Below are 25205 nucleotides of genomic sequence, written 5' to 3' on the forward strand. Positions count from 1 at the left end.
GTAGGAATGGGCTAATTCTAGCCTCTTGTTTGTCAGAGGCTGGGAATGGATGAGAGGAGAGGGATCGCTTGAGGATTCCCTGTTCTGTTCACTCTATCCTGTCGGAAGACAGGCTACTGGGCTAAATGGACCTTTGGTCCGACTCATGGCTATTCTTATGCCTCACTTGCCAGCACAGTCCAACAACTTCTACTGTTACACTGTGGCTTCAAGAGCTTAGAAGTGCAAGCAATCCACATCTGAATAACTGAGTATTACAACAACTTCGGTATTTCGATATTAGCCAAACAATTCTCAAATTTCCCCCCTATTTTCACAAATAAGGCCTCAAGTTTACATGGAAAGAGCCCAAATGGTGCCAGTTGTGAGGACTGCTCCAGCCATGCAGGGCCTGCAGCAGGCTGAACCCTGCGCACCATGGGCAAGGGCACTCCAGCCCAGCCTGAACAGCCCCCACTCCTAGACTCAGCATTCAACAGCATCATTATTCTAAATGCAACATGGAGACAGATACAGCTGTTCAGTAAAACTACCACCCAAAAGAGGTCTCCTCCAGGATAAAGTTGTAAGAAACAGCAGCAGTTAGTCAAACTTCATTCACTTGTTTTAACTACAAATGAACTGTGAACTCAGCTCAACTAGTATTCACTCACAGTAACTCCCCTGCTAAAGAAGCTCAAATCTCAGAGAGTAAGGGCTTGTTTCTGGCTTCAAGTAGAAGCTGTAGGTACTCAGCCCCTTTAGGGGGTACGTGCAAGGCCTGATTTAAAGGTGGAACTCTAGCTCATAGACTTTAAGGTCAGAAGGGACCATTATGATCATCTAGACTGACCCCCTGCACAGTGCAGGCCACAGAATCTCACCCACCCCCTCCTAGAATAATCCTCACCCCTATATCTCAGATATTGAAGCCTTCAAATACTTTGAAGACCCCAAGATGCAGAGAATCCTCCAGCTGTGATCTGTACCCCATGCTACAGAGGAAGGCGAAAAACCTCCATGGCCTCTGCCAATCTACCCTCTGCCAATCTAGCTGTATCAGACTTATGAAGAAAGGTGGAGTAAAGGGCTCTGTTCGGACATACCTATTTAAGGACTGAGACACAAATTAGGTAAGAGCAATAGGGATGTTAAAATGGTTAAATAGCATTTAACCAATTAACCTTTTTAAGCTAGGACCTGCTAACTGGCCCCACTTCAGCGGAGAGGTGCTGCTGATCCTACCGCGGCCTTAGGGTCCCACCGCCCGGCCCACCAGCCCCTTCACTGCCAGAATTCACTGGCAAGGGCCAGATAACCGGTAAACATACCAATAAGCCTCAGGTTTTACCAGCGATGTTAGGTATCGGTTGTCTTAGTAATCGTGTAGCTGCAACAATTTTTTTGTGGTTACATGATTGCTAAAATGCTCCCGGGGGGCAGTGTGATCCAAGCGCCAACCATGCAGGCCCGCAGCAGCCCGTCGGGGAGGGGGGGGGGGGGGGGAGGGGACAGGCCCACTATGGACAGAAGCTACTGCAGCATCCCACCTGCACCGTTAATTCGAACGACAACATGTACTCTCCCTCCGCCCCGTTGTCCCACAAGCACGGGCTCCTGCACTCACTCCCTCCTCTGTGGGAGGCAGCAAGGAAGCTCCATGAGAGCAGATAAAAGTGGGGAGGCAGCTTGAAAGCCAGGTTCCTGCATATACTGGCTCCCGCCTCCTCCCCCCAGTGCTGCTGCCGGGGAAGAGGAGGTAGCTCCGCAGGATCCGGTGCTTGTGGGGAGCCAGCTTAAGAGGTAGCAACGGGTGCAGAGGGAGAGTACATGTAGACGTTTGAATTAACCGATAAACCCGGGCTTATCTGTTAGCGATGTTGGCGTATAGACGTTTAAACGATTAATTGCTTACTGGTTAGCCATTTAATATCCTTAGTAACATCAATTATTGGACCAACTTCTGCTGATGGAAAGGAGAAGCTTTCAAGCTTCATGGACTGCTCTTCGACATACCTGGGCAAGGTAACTAGAGCATCTAAGCCAGTGATGGGCAACCTAGGCTAGAGAGTGGGCCGCATGAGCAGCCTTCCTCCATCTCAGCAGGCCGTGAGCTTGTCTTAACTAAGACCGTCTCCAGGGATAGGGAAGTTTTGCATTTGTGTACCTAGAATGTGCAGGGTGTGCCGACAATTACAGCAGCGCTTTGATTGGATGCAGAGGGAACACACGACTCTCACAGTCAGTACTGTGTGCAATCAGCACTCACCTCACTGCACATGCCATGTGAGACTGAGAGAGACTTTAAAAAACTACACAGATGGAAACCAGCGGAACCTGGCAGCCCTGCATGTGGCCAACAGTCAACAAAATGTCTCATGGGCCACACAGAACCCTGATGGGCTGCTTGCCACTCCTGGTCCACAGGTTGCCCACCACTGGACTAAGCTAAATACAGACTGGGACAGATTAAGCATAAGGGGATTCACACATGCTGAAGGAGATTACTTAAATATCAATTGGGACAGATTTTTATTTTCGATGCTCCGGTTACAATCCCCAGATGGGAGAGCTCTAAAGTTCAAGAGCTTGTCCCTTCCACCAACAGAAGTTAAATAAATCACCTCAGTGACTTTGTGTATCTAATATCCATGGACCAACACAGCTACAACAACATTACAAAACAAGCATCTAGGGATTGTCAATTCAAGTCTTCCGGCCAATGATAGGTGCTTGATTAAAACAGAATGAGAAAAAGTTTGATATAAACAAAGACCGTAAAAGGTATCCTAGAGCAACACTAGTAACTTAAAAACTAAGACCGCCAATCACTGTACTGCGTACTGTTAAGTATCCTCTCCAAAAAAGATAGCCAGTTATGCCTAAAGTCACTGACACTGCCTGAAACAAAGGCTCAAATTCTCTGAATCACAGATACCCACTAAAATGTTATAAAAAGAAAATAGTCATGAGAATGTTTTTATTCATAGAGTCTCATCTACAGTGAGCACCAATTAAATTGTGTGAACAGCATTCTTCAAAATGGAGAGACAAGTTTTAGAAAATAATTACTAAGAGTTTTTAAAAGCAAACTTTAAAAATGAGATAAGTGAGTTCATTTGTTACTGCAGTATTTCAGTAATACTACTGCATGAACAGCATGTTTTATATTCTGCCGCCACTAGCTGGATTTCTCTTTTCTAAATCAAAAGCCTTCATGAGGACTGATGAAAATTTAACTGAACTAGTGCCTATTAACCACTCCTGGATGTGATCAACTGCTCACATTTTACTTTATATGGTTAATGGTTTAAGAATATGTGGACAATTTAATTCTTGAAGAACTGACACACAGAAATGTACGCTGCATTTGCCCTACAATTGTAAGAAGTTTCATTTCACTAACATACAAACCGTTCAAAAAACTGAGGAAAGGCGATATGCCAACTCAATAGGTCCTATACAAGAAACATTACAGCTCCTTCAGGTCATCAGCATTATACAACAAATGGCTAAATATAAGCAGATTTCTGCAATCTATTCTAGACACAGGCTTTATTGAAAAAATACCTTTTATCTTAGGCATAAAATATTGACCCAGACAAGGATGGGAAGGAGCCAAATAAGGAAGCCAAGAAAAACCTCTTGGTATATTTTATAATATCTTCAGCATGTCCTACAAACTCCAAAACTATTTGGAAGAGATAGTCATACCACTAGTCTTTCAAACTAGCTGTCCCCATATTAGCAGTAAAGTCTTAGATCTGACTTCACCACAACATTGCCATTTTTAATCTATCACCACTATCAGATATTTATGTAACTAAACTCATACTATAACACAGTAGTAACTTTAGAGAGATGAGAGGTAATCAACTATTTTATTGGACCAATTTAATAAAAGATATTACCTCATACACTTTTATCGTCTCAATATCCTGGGACTGACAGGTATAACACTGCACAAAGTAATTTTGGCAGACGTACATAAATATCATACAAACTAAATTTTGCATGCACTTATTGTGTAGAAAAGGGTGCTCCACTGGGCATGACTGTTTAAATAGTCTATTGTAACTTAATACACGTCTGTGAATGATAATGCAGTATTTAAGTAGAGCCTAAAGTAAATTTTCACTGAAAAGTGAGTATGATTTAAGTAGCTCATACCCATGTGGTTTTGAAAGCAAATGGCAACATGAAATAATCTGATTTTACACACAGACTGCACTGACAGCTGAATAACTAGACTGAAAATAAAGGGCTCTTCCAAGGATTAGAACTTCAGTGGAGACAAAAAGGAAATTCACCATGGACTACGGAGGTCTGTCCACTACTTCTGCAGAATCTTTTGTTTCTGGAGGCCATGAAAAGAACATGCACTGTTAGAAAAATCTAACTGGAAGACAAAAGAACTTAGCACACTAAGCACAGATGATCTTGCCAAATGACATGTTTCCCATATTCTTTATTTTTGTATTGGAATCCTTACAACTGACACTGAACAATCCATCTTGCCAAGCAAAGCCATTTATACTTAACCGTGCTAGAAAGTTAGATTCTAACCAAGCAACAAAGCAGGTACAAAAATCCATAGCTGTGTGTCTGGGCGGAGGAAAGGTAATAATTAAGGTAACGTGTAATCAGAATGAGCCAGCTTGAAATTCACATGTTCAGCTCTGTATAACGTAACTTTATACACATTGTATAGTTTCACCCTTCTAACATTTTCAACATTTTGGCTAATTTAGTTACATGAAATATTCCTATTCCAAAAGAGTTCAGCAGAACCTTACAAATCCCCACCAAAACCAACCAAACCGCCTTGGCGCACCTCTCAAACAGTGAGCAGCAAATTCAGTTAAAACACGGTTTTGTATTAACAGACTGAATAATATCTCACTCTAAGATCACCTTTCCTATTCATTCACACAACTATAACTCATCACTTCACATCTCGATTACAGCAACATCCTTTCCCCTAGTCTTGACAAATGTAATCTTGTCCTATCATATCCATTCAGAATGCTGCTGCAAAGATAGTTTTCCTAGCCCGTCACTTTGTCATTCTTCTCTTTGGATCCCTCTACTTGCTCCCTCTTCTCCATCACATATCAACCATAATTTACCTGTCTTTACTTGCAAAGCTCTTCATGGCCTATTCCCAACCCAGCTATCGCTTCTTTCAGCTTAAAAAAAAAGTCAACTGTCTGTCATCACTCGCTTGCTAAATATTCCAACAGGCAACTTCATGCTTTCTTCCATGCTACACATATTTGGGAGGAGTTCCCCATAAATACCCACAAAAACGCCTTTTCCTTCAAAAATCCATCTTACAAAAATTCTCCTTTGCTGCACTACCTACAGAAAGATTTGACACCACTTAGATGGCTTGTATACTGAGACCACAGATTAGCACACTGACCCTTATGGTCTAATTGATTTCCTGTGCTTCCCTACCGGTCTTTCTGTACCCATTTTGTACTTAGATTATAAACTCAAGGGGTTTTTTGTTCTGAGTTTGTATTGTGCATACCATCACGGATCCTGGACCAGGATCAGGGCTCCTAGGCACTATGATAATGCAAATGAAAAAAAGATAAAACTGCAGTTGTTCTGCTAGTGTATTATGAAAATTAAGACTACAACTGTCAAAAAACCCACAAGTTTTAGAGATGGAAAGAAATCACAAAATACCTCTCCATCCCAAGCTACAATATTTCTTCCAAAAGAAAACATTCAAAATCCTTAAATGAAACACTACCTTAAATTACAAACCAGAGGATATATAGACACACCACAAAACCCACACTCAGACTTCCTTCTAGACTATATTACCAGCTGTAAACAAAATAAAATCCTGGCCCCACAGAAGTAAATATGGGAATTTTGCTCATCACCCAAAGTACATGAAGCAAACACTCTATATATGAATAAGCCAATCTTCAGACCCTGAGGGGCATTACCAAGAGGAAAAACAGGAGCTAAAAATTGAAGCAAATTGCACCTACACTTACAACTTTAGGGCCTGTACCTCATTACTGATGCAGCTCCATAGGGGTATTAACTGCAAGGAAACTAGTGCAAATTGGGTATAGATCTTGAAATGTTGGCTAGCCTCTCCCCCAGTTGGATAAATACTGACAGCTGGTCCCATCATTATTAGCACTTGTAGTAGACTGACAACATATCCCATTAAAGAATCACTAGGGGGCTATGCCCCCTGCTCACTATGTTTGCCAACTCCCCTCTCCCTGTGGGGTAGGTATCTGGCTGGGGGGATGTGGCAGAGCAGGGGAGGGTGCAGGAGTCTGGTCAGGGGGGAGGAGTGGACGGGGGGTGCGGGGCCTCAGTGACACAGGGCAGCCCAGGCTCAGACGACTGAGGGGATTCGGCCCCAGTCACTCCTCCCCAGTAGTACAGCCCCCCAGGGAGTGAAACAGCCCATGCCCAGAGGGGACGGTGCCAAGACTGGCCACAACAAGCGGCTGATAGAGGTGGCCAGTGGTCTCATGAGGACATAGATGACATGATGAGGTCACACTGTCTCATGCAGGAAAAAATATAAATGGGAAGGGAGCCAGAGAAAGGCAGTTGTATCCTAGCATTGTAACTTGATTATAACTAAAAAAACAAACCCCCACATGCAGAGAGAAGTACTACCTACCTGAAACTGGATTTTTAAAATATCTATAGTTAAGACTGACAGAGGCTGGGAGATGAGCTGCTCATATTTTCCTCAATACTTTGTGACCCATTAGAAAAAGTGTTTATAAATATTAGATGAGAGACTGGACTGAAAAAGTGATGTCATTTTCAAAAGCTAAAATTATAAATAGTTATTTTCATAACAGAGATGATTAACCTACACCATAGCCCTCAATCTTTCCAGACGACTGTACCCTTTCAGGAGCCTGATCTCTCTTGTATTGCAAGTTTGATCTCCCTTAGCTAACTTCCTTCCAAAGTCAGACAAAAATACAAAAAGTGTTAACGCACACTATTACTGAAGAACTGCTCACTCTCTCATTTGTACCTTACCATTATAAAAGAAATGTAGATGGGAATAAGCACACAGACTTGCATTTAATTATATCAACAAGTCACTGTCTGTATGAAATTTTAGTTTTCACTGACTTTGCTAGTGCTTTTTATATAGCTTATTGTGAAACTAGGCACATTTCTAGATGAGTTTATGTACCCCCAGAAGACCTCTACATACCAACAGCATTATGCGTATCTTAACCAGAGATCTACGCTAGGTCAGTGCTCCTATGACAAAACCAAAAATTGTATGTCATCAGAACGGTCACCTAAGCAAGAGCTAATATTCATACACAGATAGGAAACAGAATTAAAGTAATGAGAAATAGCTGTTCCAAATTGGAGTTTACAAATTGTATTTGCTTTGGGATCTGCATGTCTAATGCACAACACATCCTCATGGCTGTGCACATTTTTGAAAGCCGTAATTTTTGGAATAAAAAGTTGTCTGACTACTAAATGCACAGAAGGTTAATCTGATAGATAAGAAAAATGTCCTGTATTTTCAAAAGTATAAATTCTTAATCAAAGATCAAGGTTAGAGCAAAGTAATAGTAGAAGAATTTGCAGGTGAGTAGTTGAAAGGCAAAAAGGGGACATTAATAATATTCATGTGCAATTTACTCCTCCAAAACATAGCCACTCTCAAAGTCTGAAATAGCCATATGGCACAGTACACAAACACCAACACCAACAAAGGCTCTTTCCCCAGTACTATTTGTTCAAGCTTTAGAAAACCCCTGATCAAACTGATTTTTGTTAGCCCTTTAGATGGTTATTTACGGTGTGTATCACCCAAGAATAAAAAGGCATATTCCAACACTATACTGTGCTTCTGTTTTAGACTTTCTACCCCTAGCAATCATTGAAGGTTCATTACTGTAGTGACACGGATCATGAGATCAAGCCAAGATTTCACTAACTGTGCTAATATGTACAGTACAACCCCCACTGACAGCCTACCTATGCCTTGCAACTCTTTTTACTATCATTTATATCAATATAAAACCAACTGCAGAATTAACTCTTCCTATTCCATCACACACTCATTACCTTCAAGTAGGTCTCTGGCCAGTCCTGGTTCTGCCCCCGTTGAGCGAACAAAATCCGACAAGACGACATCCATATCCAGGGTCATGTGATCATGAATTCCTTGCAGGCAGTTGGAAACAGCTGGGACATAGATCAAAGCTTAGTCTTCAATCTAAGAATGAAATGTACACAGCTCGTGTTACAAAGTATAAAATAATTAGCCTTGCAATCCAGGCTATGAGCAAACTGGGAAGCATCCAATAGCAGATGGTTCATTCTCCTCTTTAATCCTAAAACAAAATTGATTTTTTTTAAGAGGTGGGTGCTTGGCTGACTGTTCACTAATTGATAGAAAATATGAATTATGTTGCTATTCCTGTTTCCTAGAATACAACCTTAATTGTTTCAGTCCATCTAAATTATGCGACAGGAGCTATAATGGACTGCAATACCAGAACTTTTTAACTAAACCTAAATGAGATGCTATCCAAAACCAGAAACCCAGGTTAGTGGCTTTACTAAATAAAGTAATATAAGAGCCGACTAACCTAAAAAAAGCCATTCCTTTAGTCAGTAAGACTTATTTCAAAACCGTAAACAGCAAAATAAATTAGGTTACCGAGAGCATTTGCAGAAAGTTCTCTTATCTAGATATCTGTACTCAAAGCACTACATCCTTGACCTCTCATCTAAATACATTCTTCAAAGCATGTTTGAAGAAAAAAAGTAGAACTGCTTTTCTTAAGTAGAGGCAGTCTGTACAAAACACTACTTTCCAGTTAAAACTATTGCTCCTTTGGATTAGAATAGTTTAGCTATCAAACTTTGTAAGAGGTAGAGACCATTTCAATATGCACTTGATTCATTCTCTCTCACACACACACCGAAACAGCCAGAGGATAACTTGATCTGCAAAATCTTCCATTAAATTTTGCAGACACAAAACCCTCCACGTCCCTCTTAATGACAATGATGATGTACTTCATTTGGCGGAAACATGAATCAGCTTGGCAACCTCTGCAATTTTCTGTGAAAGATCTTTCTACCCATAAAGTCACTACTCTCCAAAGTGTACAGCTTCTGAAAGACATGTACCAAAAAAGATCCTTCCAATGGGTAAATCTCTTCCTATAAATCAAACAAACAAGCCAGTCCTAAACATTTAAGTTCAAACACTAGACTTATATAATTGAAGCAGTTGAAAATCATACATAAGGGGTGCGCTCTGACTTATGCATACAAATACAGATTTGCTACATTCCTCTGGGTCAAAATCAAAGTAGGCATCCACAGACATTTGGACCAAGCAGATATTCTGGAGAGACTAATGCAGCACTAATAGCTAAAGGGGCTATTTTCAAGTCTCAATTTTCATGGAATATAAACAATTTGAAAAACTCATTTGGAACTGAAACTTGGCATATGAATCAGAGAGGGAGAAAATAATGGGAGAAGTGAAAGGTTGATTGCTATAAGATATTTCTAGTCCTTGTAGAGTACCCAATTTGCTCTACTAAATGTCAAATTTCTAGGCCTACAAAAATTAACTGCAAAATGGCATAAAGATCTCAAACTTGTAACTAAAGTAAGCAAAGCAAGCAAGAACTTTGAATTTTCTGGCTTTTGTTATCTTAATATAATTTTGTGCTTGCTAATCACACATGGAAAAGCCACAATATTTATCACTTATGCAATTTCTGGACTATCTTCATTTGTAGACTAAAGAAACATCAGCATACGCAACTATAAGGGCTTTTTTGTTTATTTTGCTGGCAGTATGCAAGGTCTCCTATTATAGTTAAGGTAATCAGGTATAGAAATTCTAACTCTAGGTCACACTCATATCCTTAACATGCCACCTAATTCTGACAAATGCTATATTCCATGTTTATACAGCTTTTAGATGAGAGCTTGTGAATTTCTGGAACCAAAGATAATCTCATATTTCCTTTTGATGGTTTCAGCAATTTTTTAAAAAGTTATATAGGAAAGCACTGACCTTTGGAATGGAGAGACAAGAAACAAAACAGCCTACACCCATAGCATTTACAGTTGCTTAAAAAAACTCCCTCATGCAAATGAATGTCAGTATCTCAGAGATGAAACAGATGGAAAACTTCAGCTCGGAAGACACAGTAATGAACTTTTTTTTTTTTTTTGCTGATTAATTGCCATGGTTCAAATGAAGAAACATCCACACCCTCATTGAGAGAGAGAGAGAGAGAGAGAGAGAGAGAGAGAGAAAAACAACTACTTGTGCTTTCATGATCACTGATGGCTATAGCTAGGGCAAGACCAAGGTCTCAAAACTCCTTTTGGGACAAGAGCACTTTCTACTGAACACTTCATTGCCCAATATTTTTTAAAACCAATCTCTCAAAGAACAAAAGCGCAAATACATATTCTGATCTTAAAATCACTTGTACAGGGATTAAGGTCAGAAGAGACCACTGAGGTCAACTAGTCTGAGATCCTGTTTAGCTTTATCACAGGCCATAGAATTTCACCCAGTAATTCTTACATCAAGCCCAGTGACTTGTAGCTGAACTCCAGCACATCTCTAAATCAAGACTGGTGTCTCTCAAAGATGTCAAGAGATAGAGAACCTACCATATCACTTAGTGAGCAATTTGATATGCCCTTTGAGTTTGAATTTCACTAGTTCCAATTTCCAACCATTGTTCTTATTTCTTTAATCACAAATGTATCTGACTGTTACTATATTCATTCTCAACACTTCCCATGAAGCTTAAAACTATCCCACATCCCTCTTTTCCACTTTCCATTTAACAAAGATAAGCAAAGCACAGAGATTAGGTGGTTGATTCAAAGTGACATAGGAAGTTTGTGGCAGATATAAGATCTCCTGATTCCCAAGCAGTCTTAAACAGACTACCTACCATCTCCTCATCTACACATTGTCTAAATCGTATTATACAATTAGCTCAACTGAGGAAGGTAACCCATGAGTAGGGTTTCCCACTTGCTTGCTAGTACCTTTACATATCTATTGCTCTCTTCTTTGATCTTTATCTGCTTCTTTTTAACTATCCAATTATCCAGGTGCTCATACGTTACAAGTTCTGCCTACCTTGTTTTTCCCTTTGATATTTCCATACCCTCTACTCCTTGTTTCCTGACACCTTCTTTTTTTCCTTCCCCCCCTCTTTATTTTGGGTCTGCACATCCTAAACTCAAAACTCTGGTCATCAGAAGAAGTGGGCTATGTCCACAAAAGCTCATGATCCCATCTATATGTTTTGTTAGTCTATAAAGCGCTACCAGACCATTTGTTGTTTAAGTTTATTAATGTAAAAGTGTTCGGACTGGTTTTAACATACAACTCATTTAAAATGCTTGCAGGAAGCACCAATGAGGTTAAGTCCTTTCTGTGCTCTTTGGAAGTTCATCCACAGAATCAGAGATGCTTTAGAGGGAACATTTTGTTTTTCCTCTCTCCTCCTCAAAACCCAGTTTTTACACACACACACACACACACACACACACACACACACACACACACACACACACACACACACACACACACACACACACACACACACACACACACACACACACACACACACACACACACACACACACACACACACACACACACACACACACACACACACACACACACACAGTCAGCATAACCTCAAAGAGTTTTAAAATGTACTCTTTGCTAGGTGGGCAATTTTAGTTTGCACATGTTCTTTCATCTGCTATATATTTGAGAGTTTGTCTGTCTGTGTTCGAAAACTCCTCCTAAATGATAAGAGCTAGGACCACCAAATTTGGTATGCAGCTTCCTCGTCATAACTTAAAGCAACATAAGTATTTGCTTGCACCAGAAAATGGGATGTGCCTGGAATGGGATTACGTCTCATAAAACCATACAGTAAAGCAGGGGTTGAGAATCTTTTCTGGGTCAGAGGCTGCTGACCCACAGAGAAATCAGTCGGGGGCTGCACACAAGTGAAAAGCCCCTGACTGAGGAGAAGAAAGACACTTCCCACATTCCTCTTACATACCAGAGCCTGGGGAGCCCAGGCTAGATTTTGTGTGCTCCAGCCCTGCAGGTAGGAAGCTGGGGGACTGAAGCACCAGCACAGGCTTCCCAATGCTGAACCTCGGAGGTCAGATCCAGGCAAGCCAGGGGCTGCATCCGGCCCTGAGGTTCCCCACCCCTGAAGTAAGGAGACAGCATCGCAAGGCAGGTGAAAAGGGCAGACGGGGGGCACGCCCCCCCATGTCCAGGACTATCCCAGTTCTGAACCTCATCCCACAGGTGCCCGTCAGGGAAGAAGAGGGGGGCCGACACCCTCCCTCTATTCACACAGGAACATTACTGGCTGCTCCCTTTCATCAGGGAGCAAAGGGAAAGTGCACAGTTTGTTGCATTCCTTACTATGGCTGGGGAGCGCAGGAGGGCAGAAGTCTGTACCTGGCTCCAACCTGGGGGCTCTCTCTCCCCCCCAGCTGACCCAGCTGGAGCTACAGCAGCCAAGGACAGACACTTCTCACCTGGCCCCAAGCTGGTGCGGGAACAGAGGGCTGGAGTTGTCCTCTCTCCCCAGGACAGCCTGCAAACTGACCCCCCTCATCTCCAGCCCCACCCAGAACAATGATTTATGAAACAGACATGTTCATTTTATTTTCCAAAAACCAAAAGTTGAGTTAAGGACCTGAGTAACACTGGGTAATCTTCTAGTCCTGCATAATAAAAAGTTCCATCAGTTTCACTTTCAAGATATATTAGCACAACCCTGAAGTACAGACCACAACCACAACACTGAGGTAGGGAAGTCAATGGTTAACTGGTGACCCACCCCTCCGGCCCAGCTGCCCTGTGTAAGTATTGAACCAGTTAAAAACATAACGTTTAACCAGTTAACAGGATTTTACATCTCTACTCTGAAGTGGATTAAACACAAACATCTCATTGATTTGTTTTCAAATTCAAAGGCAACTTATTTTCATAATAGAATTTTTTTTTTTTTTTAAAACAAATTTTCAAAAGGTAGGCCTTGTAAAACAACTCAATTTCCCCTCCTCCCCCATTATGGTTTCTCTGTAAGATTCATATGGACTAACACTAATCAGGATCAGAAAAGCTTCAGAAAAATCAGTATTTGAGACTTTATAAATATTTGGCTCAAATATTATCTTAATTCGTTTTCTGGACCCCCATTTGCCTTGAGTGAGGCGGGATACTTTCCCCTTTAAATGTGCCAACACTGAAGTTACTAGACATTAAATCACAACAGAGGTTAACCTCCATCCCTTCAAGTTTCTAATTCCTTAGTGATTGTTTCCAGCACTCTAAACTCAAAAGTCTCTCACCAACAGAAACTGGACCAATAAAAGATACAACCCTGTCTCACCCACCTTGTGTCTCAAATATCGTGGAACCAACAAGATCCCAACACTGCATGCAGATATCGTCTCAGTCACTGATTGAGACAGTCCTACCATCTCTTATACGAAAAGCCATCTTTCTGCTTACATGCATAAAATAAAAAGAGGGATTATTGACAAATCACACTGTTTACCCACATGTTGTCGGCTTTCTAGACTGACCTACTACATTCACACCTAAAAAGAGAGTTACTCTTAACAAGCTTTACCCGACCCCGCTTATTCTACTTATGCTATGGAAAGACGTCATGGGATACCCAATTACGACTATGCTGTATATCTAGCTACCATGCAGGTGAACCGCATTTAAGGACTGTTACACAGTAGGGATTTTAACAAGTAGTCGAGTACTCAACTACCTAATAAGTCTAAGCTTATCAGGTAGACGAGTCAAGTACTCGACTACTGGATTCTCCCCACTTGCTGCCTCTATCAGAAGCAGAAACGGGTGTATGGGGGGGGAGGAGGAGGGAAGAAAAACAGGTGCCGGTGCTGGGAGGGAAGGGGGAACAGGGGAGAAGCCAGCTTAAAAGCCAGTTCTTCCCAGCACCGGCTGTGCGGTGCTGTCTACCCTCCCAACCGGCATTGCTTCTATCAGAGGCAGGAGCTGGGCAGGGAAGGCTGCTGTGAAGCAGCCCCCGTCCGTGGCAGCCCAGGCTGGCCGCAGACAGGGGCTGCTGCCTCTGCCAGCAGTTAGCCCGGGCCTCTGCAAACAGGGGCTGCTGGACCTGATACAAGCCGGGACTGAGCAGAACCGTCTCGCACCAAACTGGGACTGCTTCAGCTCTGCTGTTTAAATGTAATAAGAGCTGCCCGGCTCTTACTGCATTTAAAAGGCAGAGCTGCAGCGGTCCTGGAGCCAGTGTGAGCCGGGATTGCTCAGTTCCGTCTTGCGCTGGCTCTGCGAGCCACTCGCACTGTGGCTCTACATTTAAAATGTAGTAAGGGCCCGCTGCGGTTCTGCAGAGCGCCTCCCCTTATCAACAAATCTTGTAGTCGATACAATTTGTATCGCCTAGACGATTAGCCAAACACCTGTTCCTTAACATCCTTCTTACACAAACAGCAGCATTTTAAAGTCAGATTGAGAACTGATTGAGTGACACCAGGGCAAACCTTTATGTGAACACGCACACTGAGCTAAAACGGGTTAGATTTGTTTAGCTTGCACCTAGAAATTTACTAGCACAAGATAAGCCCACACAAATCTGGTTTAAATACAATTAGGAGAGTCTACAGAACCTTTTGAACCAATTTAACTGAATTGATTTTTTTGAAAAGAAAATCCAACATTTTAATTAAGCTACTGTGAAAGTTGAATTTTGACTGGTGGCTAAACCTCAAGTCCAAGCTGAGCTGTAACTAGGTCCCCCAACACAGTGGCTTTTTGTATTGTGAATGGGACCAAAGAGCCTTTCACAATGAAGCAACTGTGCCAGACTGTATGAATGCAGCAATGCTCGGATGCATTTAGGTCTTGTATCAACAGTAGCAATGGTAGTGCCACACACACAGCACTTAACAGATCTTTCAAGGTTAATCAACTCCAGGACTCATTCTTGTAACGATTTCCAATGCAGTGAAAATTTCAGCTGCAGTAACAGTTCAGAATAAAGTACAGGAAGCACAGCGTAAGACCTCTTTAGCACACTGAGCTACATCAGCTGAGAATATTTTTTTTTAAAGTTTTGTTAGCTTCTGAATGGCCAGAAGGGTAAGCTTCTGTCATAGACAGGCAAAAAATCCTCTTAGGGACACAAACAAATAGCATTGGTAAGGTGATGAAGGTAGCTTCCTTGATCTCCAGACAGGCATATTTAATACTTCAGAAAGATGAGCTAATTGCTATATATGCAAAGGGTGCGCAGTAAATATTAAGAGTCTGGGGAATCTTATTTCTGCCTGCTGTAATGGGAGTATGCATCTTCAGAACTAAACACTAAATGCATCAGCTGAACAGACATCCTCCAAGTTCTTCATGGAACTTATTTCCTTCTCCAGTTGACTTGTCAAGTTTTATGAAGACCCAACAGCCTAATAATTTGTGCACACAGGCATTTACTCCAAGGCCTCTTTACATCACACTGACAGCATAAATCAGCCTTTTAAAGTGAGGGTACATCTACATTATGGCGAATACGCCACCATATGTCAGCATAGCCTTGGAGCACAGATGCAGCCTACACCAGCAGGGATTGGTCAGCACAGGAACACTGCCTTCCCAAATGAAATGAAGTTAGCTTAGCTATGTCGATGGCGACAGAAACCCTCTTTCCTCAACATACTTGCATCTCAATTAGGGCTTTTGCTGCAAAGCTACATCAGCATTTTGCTTCCATACTCCTGACCAGCATACCTGAATTGATTTATTTTTCTGTGTATACCAAGCCTCAGAGTAAGTTACACATACAGAGACATAGTCTCTAAGGCCAGAAGGAACCAGTCTTACAGCCTGCTATACAGGAGGACAAACCTCTCTGAAATCATTCCTATTCAAACTGCATCTTTAAAAAAAAAGAATCCAATCTTAGGGCTTCTCTTTATATAAATATGCATTGGTGGCGCCCACAGACTCACCTCCCCGGGGTGGGTCCTGGCTCCACACCCCTGGAAGGGCCTGGGCCAGCAGTGGAGCTGGGGCTAGCCTGCCCAGGCAGCCCTCAATGTTGCCCAGAGCATGCCATTGCAGGGCTCCTGGGGCAGTTTAAAGGGCTTGGGTCTCCAGCCTTTGCTGCCAGGGGCCTGAGGCCTTTTGAATTGCCAGCACTCAGGGCAGGTGCCCTCTTTAGCTCCCTCGCCCCCATGTCAGCAGGCCTGATCAATTTAATTGCATTGGTTTAAGTAAACCAGGGCAAACTCCTGAGTGAATAAATCTTTATAACTAAAAGATTGCACATACAGAAATTGCACTGCTAACCACTTGTACACTTAAAGCAGTAGAACCTCTTTCACCCCACCCACAGACAGGTGCATTCAATGCCTTCTATCAAATTACCTTTTCACGCACAGGAATAGGAATCAAGCTAAACCACTACAACTGCGTCTACGCTAAACGAACTGGTAAAAAAATGCTCATCCTTGTGCAAACATATTGGGACCAGTACAAAAATTGGATAAAAAGAAGAGTAGCTTGCTTGGTTTAATTTAAATGCATTTCCAACTATCTTCAGCAAAAGCTGAAGAAAACCAGTCTTAGGCCATGACTACACTGAGCTGATAGCAGCTGCAATGCTGATTCAGCAGCAGCAACGCTGACAGATTGCTTGCGTAGCTGCTCTATGCTGATGGGATAGTGCTCTCCCGTAGACACAATAAAACAACCTCAAGCAGCAGCAGCTGGGCAGCAGCAACTATGTCAGCAAGTGACATTCTCCCACCAATGCAGCATTGCAAATGCTACCACTTACGCCTGCGACTTGTGTGTTGCTCAGGAGGTGTTTTCACACCTCTGAGCTATGTAAGTTTTGTTGGCAGAAGTGGTAGTGTAGACATGGCCTTACTCTGGATTACAAGAGTGCCCACACAGGCATTTACATCAGTTTAGTTTTGAATTTGCACCTTTGGTTATACCAGTGTAACTCTCTTATGTAGTAAGGCCTTACATGGCTTGAAAGGTTCCCTTACAAGACAGTGCCAAAGCTGTGTAAAGGGGACTTAATATAACTGAGAATCAAATCAATAGTCGTTAGTATCCAAGCCATCACATGTTTTCCTGTATGCTATATAATCCAAACATGCAACTAAAGAAAAATTTAAGTAGTTAGAAGACAAATGTGTGAAAGTTGAGTGAAATTTCAAAAGCAATGAAGTCACTAGAATCAAGGTCCCACTTAGAGAAGTCAATCAAAGTTTGGTTTATTCAGTCTGCTTTATACACCCAGGGATTAAAGCATAGTTAAATCCTAGTGAAGAAAATAGGAGCATAAATTCTGTCAAATGAAGTATAAAAATAGAATTAGGAAGGCCAAAAAGGAACATGAAGAACAGCTAACCAAAAACTCAAAAAGTAATACAGGTTGGACCTCCCTGGTCCAGCACCCTCAGAACCTGACTGGTCTCGGATGAAGGATTTTGCCGGTCTGGCCCACCAGCCTCCCCACCTCCTTCTGGTTTTGTGCCCTGCTGACTCAGTCAGGCGGACAAGTTGCTGCATGCCACAGCTCCGGGACCCCTTGGGCCACTGCCATGGCTCCCAGCCCTGCCAGGTAGCCATGTGTTGGGTCTCCCAACCCCGCTGGGCAGCCCCACTGCCACATGCTAGGTGGCCACACTATCACCAAGCTGGGAGCAGCCCGCTCCATTGCCAGCTCTGCAGGGGTCCCTGCTGCTGGCCCTCCACTGGGACACTCTGGTCCAGCAACATCTGTGGTGGACCACGGATGGTGGTGGACCAGAGAGTCCTGGTTTAGAGAGTTCAGAAGCAGGAAGCCTACTGAACAACCAGTGGGGCTACTGAATGATTGAGATGCTAAAGGAGCACTCAAAGATAAGGTCATTGCGGAGAAACAAAATCATAGAATCATAGAATAATAGGACTGGAAGGGACCTCAAGAGGTCATCGAGTCCAGCCCCCCGCCCTCAAGGCAGGACCAAGCTCTGTCTACACCATCCCTGACAGATGTCTATCTAACCTGTTCTTAAATATCTCCAGAGAGGGAGATTCCACCACCTCCCTTGGCAATTTATTCCAATATTTGACCACCCTGACAGTTAGGAATTTTTTCCTAATGTCCAATCTAAACCTCCCCTGCTGCACTTTAAGCCCATTACTCCTTGTCCTGTCCTCAGAAACCAAGAGGAACAAATTTTCTCCTTCCTCCTTGTGACACCCTTTTAGATATTTGAAAACCGCTATCATGTCCCCCCTTAATCTTCTTTTTTCCAAACTAAACAAGCCCAGTTCATGAATTCTTTGCATTGGTCTTCAAGGCTGAGGAGGTTAGGTTGATTCCCAAACCTGAGCCATTCTTTTTACATGAAAAATCTAAGGAATTGTCCCAGATTGAGGTGTCATTAGAGGACATTTTGAAACAAACTAGTCAGCTAAACAGTAACAAGCCACCAGGACCAGATGGCATTCACTCAAGAGTTCTGAAAGAGCTCAAATGTGAAACTGCGCAACTGCAAACTGTGGTTTATAACCGATCCTTTAAATCGGCTTCTGTACCAAATGACTGGACGATAGCTAACATGATGCCAATTTTCACAAAGGGCTCTAGAGGTGATCCTGGCAGTTACAGATCAGTAAGTCTAACTTCAGTAGTGGACAAAATGGTTGAAATTATAGTAAAGAATAGGATGGTCATACACGTAGATGAACATAATTTGTTGAGGAAAAGCCGCGGCGAAGTCGCCTCCCCAGAAGCGGAGCTGGCAGTCCTTGCCCTCCTGGCTGCCTGGGAGGCAGCTTCGCTGAGTGTAACCAATGTTGTTAACCAATAAGCATCAGCTTATTGGTTAAATAGTTAGCCTTTACACTAACATCCCTAGTGCAGATGTGGTCATCTTAAAAAGCTATCTTGGCATTGGAAAAAGTTCAGAAAAGGCTACAAAAATTATGATGCATTTGGAACAGGTGCCATATGAAGAGAGATTAATAAAAAAGTGACTTTGCAGCTTAGAAAAGAGGAGACTAAGGAGGGATATGACGGATCTAAAAAAAATCGTGACCAGTGTGAAGAAAGATTAAGAAAACGTTTCAGGGATTTGGTCAGGTTTTTTTCTTCTAGTGAATATTCTCCAAGCTCTATATTCTAATGGGAGAGTTGCAAATATCCCATTGATGCTTCTCTTGAAGAGGTTTCTCTCTACTCATTTAATTTTACTGTTGAGCTTTCAAGGAGTAAGCCATTTATTTAAACATTAAGGGAAACATGCTGGCTTTCCAAATTATATTTCAGACAGTCATAAGAAGGCAGTTCTTTAGCACTACTTTTTAAATGAGGATATTTGTTACTTTGAAATGACTCCCACTAAAGTAAAGGTTTAGCTTTGGAAGCATTAAACCCATGTCTATACTATGGACAGCAACAAAGCCGTAGTACTATAATGCAGATGCTTCCTACTGTGACAGAAGTGGTTTTTCCCATTACTATAGGTGATTTGCCTCTAAGCAGCAGTGACTAGGGCTGACAATTCTTCCATTGACCTTCGCACGTCCACACGATCAGGTTTGGCAGACCTCTGGGGAGTGATTTTTTCACAACACTGTTATAGCTATGGTAATCTAACTCTTAAGTAGGGATGTTACATTTTGATTCATCATTCATCAACTAATCAAGTACTCAATGAAATGTCCATCAACTACTTGATTAGTCAATAAGTGAGGGAGGGCGCTCACTATCCCACTGTGCCTCTTCCTTTGAAATGTACAAGAGCCATGGGCGGCTCTTGTATATTTCAAAGGGAAAGGTGCAGCAGTGGGACCACTGCATTTCCCTTTGAAATGTACAAGAGCAGTGGCAGCTCTTGTACATTTCAGAGAGAAGCGCAGGAGTAGGGACGCCTCTGGCCACTCCTGCCCCCCATGGAAACAGTGCGGGGGAAGGGGGAGAACTGGCTTTTAAGCCGGCTCCCCCAGCACCGGCTCCTGCTCCCCAACTTGCTGCTTCTCTGACAGAGGCAGCAAAGAGGAGGGGGGGGGGGGGAAGAAAGCAACTAGTTGAGTGGCTACTCAACTATCCAATAAGTTTATGCTTATCAGGTAGCTGAACTGTCACATACATTCCTACTTTTAAGCATAGAGGAAGCCCAGGTTCAGTTTACAAAGAGACCAAATTCATTGAAGCTTCATAAATCGATTACCCTAGATATATTAAAGATGTACATCAGAGAATTTCAAAATGGGCATCAACTCATCAGTGAGAATCCCTTAAAATAACCCTCCTTGCTATGAAAAGACCAAACACTTCCCTCCCAACAATTCTTTGCCTAGGAGCAAAAGGCTTATTCACTTCTTTTGGCACCGATATTAACCCTTGTGCCCAAAGAACCCAGGATGAACAATCTTATTAAATAATCAAAACTATCAAACACAATGCCCCCTTAGGGTATGTGCTTTGTAAATAGATTTCTGGGACCAGAGCCAAACATTATAAATCATGTATATTTCACCAGAAGCTATATTATACCTGTGGGTTTCTTGGCAAAGACTGGGTAGTAGTGCCAGTTACTTTCGTGTTTAAAGTTGGCCAGTCTATCTAAACACAGGAATGACAACTACTTCATGGAGTAGTTGGGATACTTAATATTTACAAAGCTCTGAGATTCTCATTTGGAAGGTAGTGTATAAGAATGGTGCATTATTGATTTTCCCCTGGAGGCAGAGTCCTATACACAAGAGATGGAGGAATTTAATTCTAAACTGGACCTCACAGGAAGTGTTTACTTTCCATCTGGAAACTCGCATGGAATAAAGACTTTAACAGTTAAATCACCTGAGCAGTCAAGAACTGCATCACTAGGAAGTCAGTGTGAAAAAACTTCCTATGGTTTCAGTGGACAAAAAAATAGAAGCTTTCCAGACTGCTTTAAATGTAGCTGTGTGTCCAATACTTATCCTTAGACACTATGCTGTTTTCTGAAATTAATTTTAAGATAATATGCTTTCTGTGGCAATAATAGTCTTCTAGCAAATCTGTACTGTTTCTAACACATTTTGGGTGTGACTGCCACAAATACCACAACCAGACCTTCCAATTTCTAATGGCTGTAAATCCAAATGATAGTATCCTATTTCTCAATGAAAAATTCATGTTATGTTGGTTACATGAGAACTTAGCATATATGTCATGAAAATCTCTATATATTTTTCCTACAGTTATTTCTTCTCCTTCATATCTATCTCCTCCTAAGTCGAACTTTCATTTGTAGTCAATTCAAAGCAATTTTAGGAAGCAATTTGCATTCCAAGCAAGCAACTTGCAGAGATCATTCTAGTAATTACATTAAATCGGCCATTGGGCCTTCAGATCATAAACATTATGGACTATTATAGTCCCCTTTACTCTGGTCCGCTGGCCTCATTTTCAGCCATTATTAGCCTGGTTCTTTCATCCTAATGCAATGACCCTCAAATTTGCTCAGCTCCCCTTCCAGTCTTGAGGTACATCTGCTCCAGAAATGCTGCAACTGCCCTCCTGTAGCATGAACGCTTACGAGAGTGATGGAAGGGCTTGTCCTGTTGCTACAGTAAATCCTGTTGAGACACAGTAGCTAGGTTGACAGAAAAATTCTTCCATCAACCTAGCAATTAGGGATGTTAAATATTGTTAACTAAATAGTCAATTAACCTCAAGAATTCTTCTCGGTTACTCGACTATTTTATAGTCCCTGGGATGGGGCCGGCAGCCAGCGTGCTCTAGCCCCACTCCCGAGGAGCCCCTGCCACTCCACACTACTGCCTCTGTATGAGAGGCAGCAGCGTGGGGTGCCAGGCAGGAGCTAGCCCACATGGGGAGCCAGTTTAACAACCAACTCCCCTCATGAACTGGCTGCCTGTCACCCTGCGCTGCTGCCTCTGAAAAAATGGGCAGCAGTCCCTTTCCGTGGGGGGGGAGGGGGGGGGAGTCTGGGCTCCTGGATCCAGTGAGAGCCAGAACTGATTTAGGAGCCAGGCAGGCAGGCAGGCAACCCAATACACTTTAAAATGGAGAGCTGCAGTGGAGGTAGATCCCGGACCTGCCGCAAGCCAGGATTGAGCCTGGCTTCTGGCCAGCCTGCTACAAAAATTTACTGGGGGGGTGGGGGGGAGGAGAATGTGTGTAGTCTATAGCATTAACCATAAGCTTTTGCTTACTGGTTAATTGACTATACTATTACATTCCTACTAGAAATGTCTACACTGGAGCTCAGGTTAGTACAAGAACATTGTATGGGTGTGAACAATTTTTTACAGCCCCAAGCGATGTATTTAAGCTAGCTTAACTGTAGTGTAGACCAGCCCTTGTTCTACACCTGGGATTTTCTCCACCTGTACTAAAGTACGAGGGATAACAGCTTTGCTGCCATCCTACTTGTGACTGCTCTCATGTGCACTCCAGCTGACCTATTTCTTGTCCATGACAATACTGAGATCTATCTGCAGCAAATGCTGTCCAGTACATTCCTACGTCAAGCACAGGAAAAACAACTAAGGTATAAACTTACGTTGTAAAAACAGGAAAAGCTGTTCTTTACCAGTGCACTGAAAACGCAGCATATAACAACTCTAACAGTATGTCTAGACAACGTTTCCACCTCCCCTTTCCCCCGGGAAAGGAGATATGCAAATGTGGTGCTAATTTGCAAATGTTATTCCGATTGCTTTTTCGAAAGTGAAAGTCTGGATGTGTTTTTTTCCTGTAAAAAAAACCCTTTCAAAAAACAGCATAAACTTTAGGAAGAGCATTTTTTTTTTTTTCAAAAGAGGGTTTTTTCAACAACAACACCACACCCGCATCCAGACTACTTTCATTTTCAAAAAACCCGCTTTTGAAAAAGTGCTTGGAAGATATGCAAATTTGATGCTAGTTTGTATCTCTCTTTTTGGGGGGGACGGGACAAATGTAGTCTAGACATACCCTAAGATAACAAAGACCATAGCAATGTCTACTGGATTTGTTACCATTGAGATCACATCTTTACAGCTTGCAACTTTTAAGCCACTTTATTGGCAGAAACTAAGAATGTTAAGTAAATGACTAATCGTGTACTTGATGCAATTATCGATTTTTGTATCGAGTACACGATTAGTCAATAAGGGATCATTGCAGCTCTGCAATTTAAATGTAGTAGGAGACTGTTTGACTAATCTTTTACATCCCTAGCATAAGCCATGGAGAATATAGAAAATATCAAGAAAATAACCAACCATCCCCCTGGATTAGGAATATTAAAGACTAGCTGGCTATCCAATAACACGGGACTTTTGTACATTTCAAAGGAGGAATGCAGAAATGCTTATCAACTAGTCAATGGAAATCCCGCCGACTAGTCGATTAACCACATTTTAACATCCTTACCCTGGCTCATACATTCCATAGTAAATTACTGACTGGTTTGACAAAAGGCCACAGCTGAGGACCACAGAGACCATCACAGCCACTTGCCAGGATGTGCCCTCCCACTAGAATAATACATTCATGGAAACAACTTTAAACCAAACTTCCTCTTGGTCAAACACTTCAAAACAGTAATAGTTTGTTTGTCTGGACATTTCCCCTCATCCAACATGTAAATCTTGCTTCAATTTATAATATATAGATGCAATTCCTACTGTATACAATCCCACAGTCTAGCAAAACAAGTCTCACTAAAATTCAGTTTCCTCAGCACTGGCAGGTACATCTTGCAATTAGGACATTCATACAAAACTCTGATCTTATGTTCATGTTTTGTCTTTTCCTAGTCTGTTTCACAGAGCCTCTGGAGCAGTCTTGCTTTGTCCCCAAACACACTCTTCCACATCTTCAAATCTCCCCTAGCAATCCCGCATAATCATTAAGCCCATCATAACATCTTTTTTCAACTGCTTTCCTGCTTTATCTACATAGATCACTCAGCACTTCAGGGCACAAAATATTTTACCTTTGTAAAACAGCATAAGTTAAGAATTTCCTTATTACAGCTTTCATGCACACTCTGAAATGCAGTCTAATTTCAAATTACAAGAGCTTCTTCCAACTCTAAACATAGGAATTCAGTATGACTCATCTGAAGAAGTGAGTTGTTCCCACGAAAGTTCATGATTATATATATTTGTCTCCAAGGTACTACAGGACCATTCGTGGTTTTTTTTTAAAATGGTACAGCTCAACACAGCTATCCCTCTGACACGAGTTCAGTATTATTAAATTCCAGCCTTCACAATCAAAGGGGAAACCATGAAAAAGATTTAATGCAATGAAGTTTGATTAAAAAGGTAATTCTCAGAGTCAAAAAGAGATGAACTAACCTCCCACAGCTGTGGCAACAGCAATGGCTAGCATTTCAACAACTGGAGACTTAGAGATGTAAACAACTACCCAGTCTTATTTTAGACTATTGAGAACAATGTCAATATTTTCCTCAAACTGAGCATGACTACTCATTTTAAAACCACAATGTCCAAGACTGTTAGGAATTCTCAAAGTTCAACGCCTCTTCTGATATGCAGACTCCAAAATATGCATGAAAACACAAGGAGCGATCAGAGTAACAACATTTCTTGCACTTCTTAATTAAGAAAAACTGAGACAAATACTGGCAGCAACTTCTAAATCTACAGAGGACAAACATCAAATAGCAGGAAACCGATGGGTCAATTTAAATGTAACCTAATTTTCCTACATATATTTTCAGACACAGGCAAGTTAGGGTACTATGAAGACATAAAATCAGTCACAGAACTTGGATTAATGTTGTAAGGTAAAGCCAAAGGCAACTAGTTGCTGCAGAAATTTGCAATTTTTGTTTAATTATGTCTTCCTGGAAATATATATAAATAAACTTAGCTGAGCACTGCACACCTCGACAAGATTACACTAACACTGCTTACAAAATCTCCTTCTGTTCTAAGCAGTCTGAAATACTAGATATTAGCACCATTGAAAATTTGTTTCTGAAAAGCATGTTGGGGACAAATGCACAGGCACATCTTTATCTCTCTGCAAGTGAAAAGCATATACAAAACTAAGTATTCTGCTCCTTTCAGTACCTCAAGTTTCAGTAACACATTACAATAAAAATTGGTAAGCTATTGTATTATTACC

The 25205-nt window shown here is 41.9% G+C and overlaps 1 protein-coding gene across 3 annotated transcripts in view; it reads right to left on the reverse strand.

The window, feature by feature from the left end:
* The window catches only part of OTUD7B (OTU deubiquitinase 7B), an 85865-nt gene that overhangs the window by 36105 nt on the left and 24555 nt on the right, over positions 1-25205 (reverse strand). For 2 of the 3 annotated variants that reach the window (XM_075908068.1, XM_075908066.1), the window contains exon 2: positions 8077-8227. The exons of the other annotated variant lie outside the window; for it this stretch is intronic. In XM_075908068.1, the coding sequence (XP_075764183.1) occupies positions 8077-8161 (85 nt within the window). In that variant the 5' untranslated portion in view covers positions 8162-8227. The remainder of the gene's footprint in view (positions 1-8076; positions 8228-25205) is intronic. 3 annotated transcript variants of the gene reach the window in all.

This window comes from Pelodiscus sinensis, chromosome 24, assembly GCF_049634645.1.
Source record: "Pelodiscus sinensis isolate JC-2024 chromosome 24, ASM4963464v1, whole genome shotgun sequence".
Classification (NCBI taxonomy): Eukaryota; Metazoa; Chordata; order Testudines; family Trionychidae; genus Pelodiscus; species Pelodiscus sinensis.